Raw genomic sequence first — 4,910 nt, forward strand, 5'->3', positions numbered from 1 at the left:
AGTCACTTCCTCCCTCCAAGTCACTCCCTCTCTCCGACTCACTCCCTCCCTCCTCATCCTTAAGCAATGCGGGCATGCAAAATCCAGGGAGCTGGAGAGTTGAATTACTGACACGAAAAGATGAATTAGTTTAACGAATTCAGAGACAAAGATACAGATATAGGTTCAAAAGACCCTAAATCTTACCTTCCATATTCATCCACCAGCATATCCTCCATATCTCTAACAGGATCATCCAACGACCTTTCTGTTCGAGCTGAGCGACGAGAATAGAGGCAAGCAGGAACTATAGTATGTGAATCAAGTTCTCTTATATGGTGACGAACAATAGATTCAGGCAGGATCCGTCTTTCAAGCCAAAGCTTCAAAACCTATAAATAGCAGCAATGTTGAGAAACAATAACGATACAAAAGAGCTAACAAATATTATTGCATACCTTTAAGCACTGGTTCCGATTTTCTTGTGTGGTAGCTCCAGCAGGTACAGCAGCCGCCAATAGGCGAGGTAAAATTACTTGAATGGCTGAAAGATAAACACAACCAGTATCACCTGAAAAGTAGGGTAGTATTCAGTCAATTCCGCAGTTAGATTTGCTGATGTGGCTTAACAAAACTAATTGCACAATGACATACCTTTCAGACCTTTGGAGCACTGAGCGATAGAATCCACAAGGAAAAATAAGTCCACCCTCCTCTTTAAGTTAGACTCACTTTCCAAAGTATGAGCCAAAATCTCCATAGCCTAATTCAAGTAGTTCATCAGGACTTATTATCAACGGGTAACACAAACAAGAATGCTCTCACAAAAACAATAAAACATGCAGAAAAGCAGTTCCCTTCTTCATCAACTAGGTGATCCACACACAAAATCTGTTACGGTCTCTTCCACATATTATCATATTATTACTCTATCTATATGGCATACAATAGAAAATGTTGCTTCAAAAGATAGAAGCAACATATCTAGGTACCATGATATTAACAATTAACAATAAGTAGTAAGAAGGACGTCAAATTACAGAAAAGGAAAGAAACAGGTCAATAAACTCAGGTAATCAATAATCACAAAAGAAAAAAGGAAAAATCTTTTACCTTTGCAGACACACCAAATTTCATCAAGTCCATAGCCAAACGAGTTGCTCGGCCAATACTCTCCTTTGTCCGCACCAATGAGTTAAGTGCATCCTCAAAAGATTCACTAGTGGATTGCACATCACAACTAACAACTTTCTGTCCCTGACATACACCTGTTTCAATTTTCTCTTCGTTGACAATGGCATCGGAAACAATTTTCTTCTCACCAGATTGAACATTTGGGCTGCAACTACTGTTGTTCTGTATATCATTTGCACTTTCTGCGGTAGAAATGTGGTAATAAACTGAGTTGCTATGTGGAGTGCCCATCGCAGGAGTGTCTGCGATATTAGCAGGAGATAAACTCATTTGTTCACGTGAAAGGTTCTCAGATACTGAGACAGAATTGTTCGCTTGGACCTGTTGCTTCTGTTCATCAGTCTCGCCACTGCAAAAGCACAAGCAGTATACCCTTTTAGTGAACTAGTTCAGTGATGAAGCAGATGTCTGTATTGTCATTGGAGTTAAGATGATATAAAGATAATAGAAAACTGAATCTTACTGCTGCATGTCTGCCTACATACAACTCCATACACCTATCCTCTACATAGACTTCAAAACCACATCGGAACCAAAAATACTTAAAAGGAACAACCCCTAAAAGGAAAATGTACGAAGAATATTAATAATGATTCTTTTGTGAATCTCTAATGTAGACAGATTCCTAGTTCTGTGCTACATCACTCTACGTATGAGGACTCAATACGAAATTCCTGCTGAGCCTTAAGGAGAAACTTCTACACTACATTTCAAGAATACATTCACAAGAGTCTGAGACAGTACATGATTTAATAATTATAGAGACTAGCGTTAAAATAAATAAAAATAAATAATGATAGAGACAGTAAAAGCAGAATAGGGGCAGAAAGGAAATACTAACAATAAAAACTCACATCATGTTCTCCTGCTGACTGCCCTCAACAGCGTCCTCACATTTGCTACACCCTGTTTCATTCAGAGGTACATTTTCATCAACTATCACATCACTTTCAGTAGCGGAGATGGGTGGATTTGGTTGAGCTGGATTGGCAATAGCATATTCTTCACCCAGACATCCATGCTCTTCTTTCAGCAGCATGTTATCAGTCTTTTGCAGCTTCTCAATCTCCTGCTCAATCACCATTAAACAAGGCGATGGAGAATGCTCTACACCTTTAGATTGAACAACCTGCGCCACACAAGCATCATTATTGCCTTCTTCATTCAGATTTTCACGAGAATTTTCCAATGAGTCACAAGCATCTAGGTCCTGGCTTCTGTCCTGACCAGATAATTGAGAAGGTATACTGGATGAGCATATCACAGAGGCCTTGTCAGCAGATGAATCCACAGTATTGGGATCCAAGGAGGTTTCAATTTTAGTAACTTGATAGCACTGTACGACCGGAAGATCAGACTCACTAGTTGGCAGCTTCATTGGTTGTAAAACCCCGGAGCATATAGTTTCAGGGACACTAGCTGTCTGAGCTTCGCCAGCTGGCAAACTGCTAACTTGATTAGATTCATCTGGTGCCTTACTAAGTTCATTCCACCCCATAGCATATTCACTCTCTCCCACAGTCTGAACGCAAGCCTCAGATGGAGACGGAACTACATTAACCATGTCACCTGAGAGCTTAGCTAAAAATCTAGATTCTTCGACTGCGATAGTATCTTGAATAGAAATTATATCAGTAGGGCTTGTCTGTGCTATTGCACTGACCAGAGTGTCCTTAGGTGATCTTTCTTCAACCTGCGAAGAGCCATTAACCTCATGATTACCTAAAAATGCTCTACTCATCCTGACTCTGGCTCGTTTCAACAGAGGTAAGTGCTCATCCCCATTTTCTTCACAAGGCCTCTCAGTAAACCTTTCATGAGAATTTTGTGATGTTCGAACATTATCACCAGCTCCAGCCTCAAGACCTGCTTCTGCCTCAACTTTAGACGTATGATCAACAAGATCACTAGTACCACGTTTCCTGGTCGGCTTTCTCTTCCTTCTCTTAACCATGGTATTAATTTGGAAGTTAAGCCCCTTGTTGAGCTCATAATCTCCTTCGAGAAACTCTCCACCAATATCAATTTGCTCGACTTTGGAACCAGAATCTAGACCATTGCCTTCATTCCAAGTATTATTATCAGATTCAACTGTCGCAATTTCAGAGGCATTTTCTTCGTCACTTCCATTTGAATTTAAAGCTGATGAAGCCACATCATCTGATTCAGAATGACCTGATAATCTTCTGATCCTTTTTCTCCTTCTTAATGCTCCATCTTCCACGTCATTTATACTCTGCCCACCATCGCTGAATTGCAACATGGAGCTTTGAAGCTTATATGTTTGCAACCTTGATGAACTTTTAGAGTGCTGAACCGAACAAGTTGTTTTTTGTGTTTTTGGGGGAGCACAATTCTGAGATCGTGCCCCTCCATTTCTTCTCCTTGAAGAATATGTTGCTATCTTACGTGGTTCTTTAGCAACTGCACTATCACAGGCTTCGTTACGTAGTACACTGTCATCACGCAGGGCTAGCATTTGTTCAGCAGCCGAAGCATCCTCATTTGGCAGAGATTCATCTCTACCATGACTAGGATCAGACTTCATTTGTGTTAGACTTGTCCCAGTTGGAGTTTCAATGACCTGAGGCAGCAGTGTAGTATTCTCAGCACTCCCAAGAGTGGCTTCTTCAGAAGATTTTGGATCACCAGCTTGCTCTAGCTGCTTAAGCTTCTCATAACTTTCAGTAATCTCCTTTACAGCACGAACAAAATCTGACCCTTTTGCATGTCGTTTTGTCAAAAGTGATTGCTTCTTCTCCTCTGTAAAAGCTTCAACATCAGCAGGATTGCAGAAAGCTCTGGACATGAAAAAAAAAATAACAACAAAATGTCACCAACTCCACATGATTACATACAAGAATAATTCTCACTGATCTAGTAGGCAGGGCAGAAAACGAGTACTGAGCAGTCTACATCATCAATAAACTTTGGCTCTTGCAAAGCTGTGCTGTTCACAGAATACTCTCAATAGACAACAATGGATACATCACTGTTCTCTATCCAACCACTAAGACTAAAAACAATTTTCGAAGAACAGAGAATAAGCATTCTATAGGCTTCAAGAACAATCTAACTTTTTAAAAAAATTCTAACCACAAACGAGATACTTTGCCGGGAAAGAATGCAACCAATATCAAATCAGATAACTATGCTAAACCCAAGAGTAGAAAATAAATGCCAAACAAGAAGCAAACGTTCCCAGCTATCTAGTAATAGAGACATTAGGCACTACACATACGAAAGATGCGAGTGATTCATTCGACAGGGAACCCCCTGGGTGAAAATCACACACATACATATATATATATATATATATACACATACATTCGCTACAATGCCACACAGATAACATTAACAGCTCAAATGAACCCAGATGTGTGTAACAGGCAAAATTGTAATCAAATACTGGAAATTATAAACTGTGATGTCATTTAGGTGTGGGGGTGGGGACAAAGTGCACAATATAATCTAACATTGAAGCCGATAAACAAGGCTACTGAAAAAATAAAAAATAAGAAACAAAGGTCACGATTTCACCAGGAGATGATGAAGTGAGCTCATGTGCAAAGGGGAAGGCCAGGGTGACAAAAAGAACAAACATCCAAATTAAAATCTTAGCATTCAACCACAGAATAGGAGCATAAGAAGAAGTATAGAAGAGGGTAAAGGTAAAGGTGAGAACTCACATCTGTTGTGTTCCAAAAAAGTGAACCAACACTTTCTTCCAATCAGTT

General features: G+C 39.8%; 1 protein-coding gene across 1 annotated transcript in view; it reads right to left on the reverse strand.

The window, feature by feature from the left end:
- The window catches only part of LOC104784483 (protein HUA2-LIKE 2), a gene marked incomplete in the record, with an annotated part of 9,342 nt that overhangs the window by 2,850 nt on the left and 1,582 nt on the right, over positions 1-4,910 (reverse strand). The window contains 6 exon segments of the mRNA XM_010509507.1: positions 1-107; positions 187-371; positions 438-550; positions 634-742; positions 1,093-1,522; positions 2,028-3,974. Coding sequence (XP_010507809.1) covers positions 1-107; positions 187-371; positions 438-550; positions 634-742; positions 1,093-1,522; positions 2,028-3,974 — 2,891 coding nt within the window.

This window comes from Camelina sativa, chromosome 5, assembly GCF_000633955.1.
Source record: "Camelina sativa cultivar DH55 chromosome 5, Cs, whole genome shotgun sequence".
NCBI lineage: Eukaryota > Viridiplantae > Streptophyta > Magnoliopsida > Brassicales > Brassicaceae > Camelina > Camelina sativa.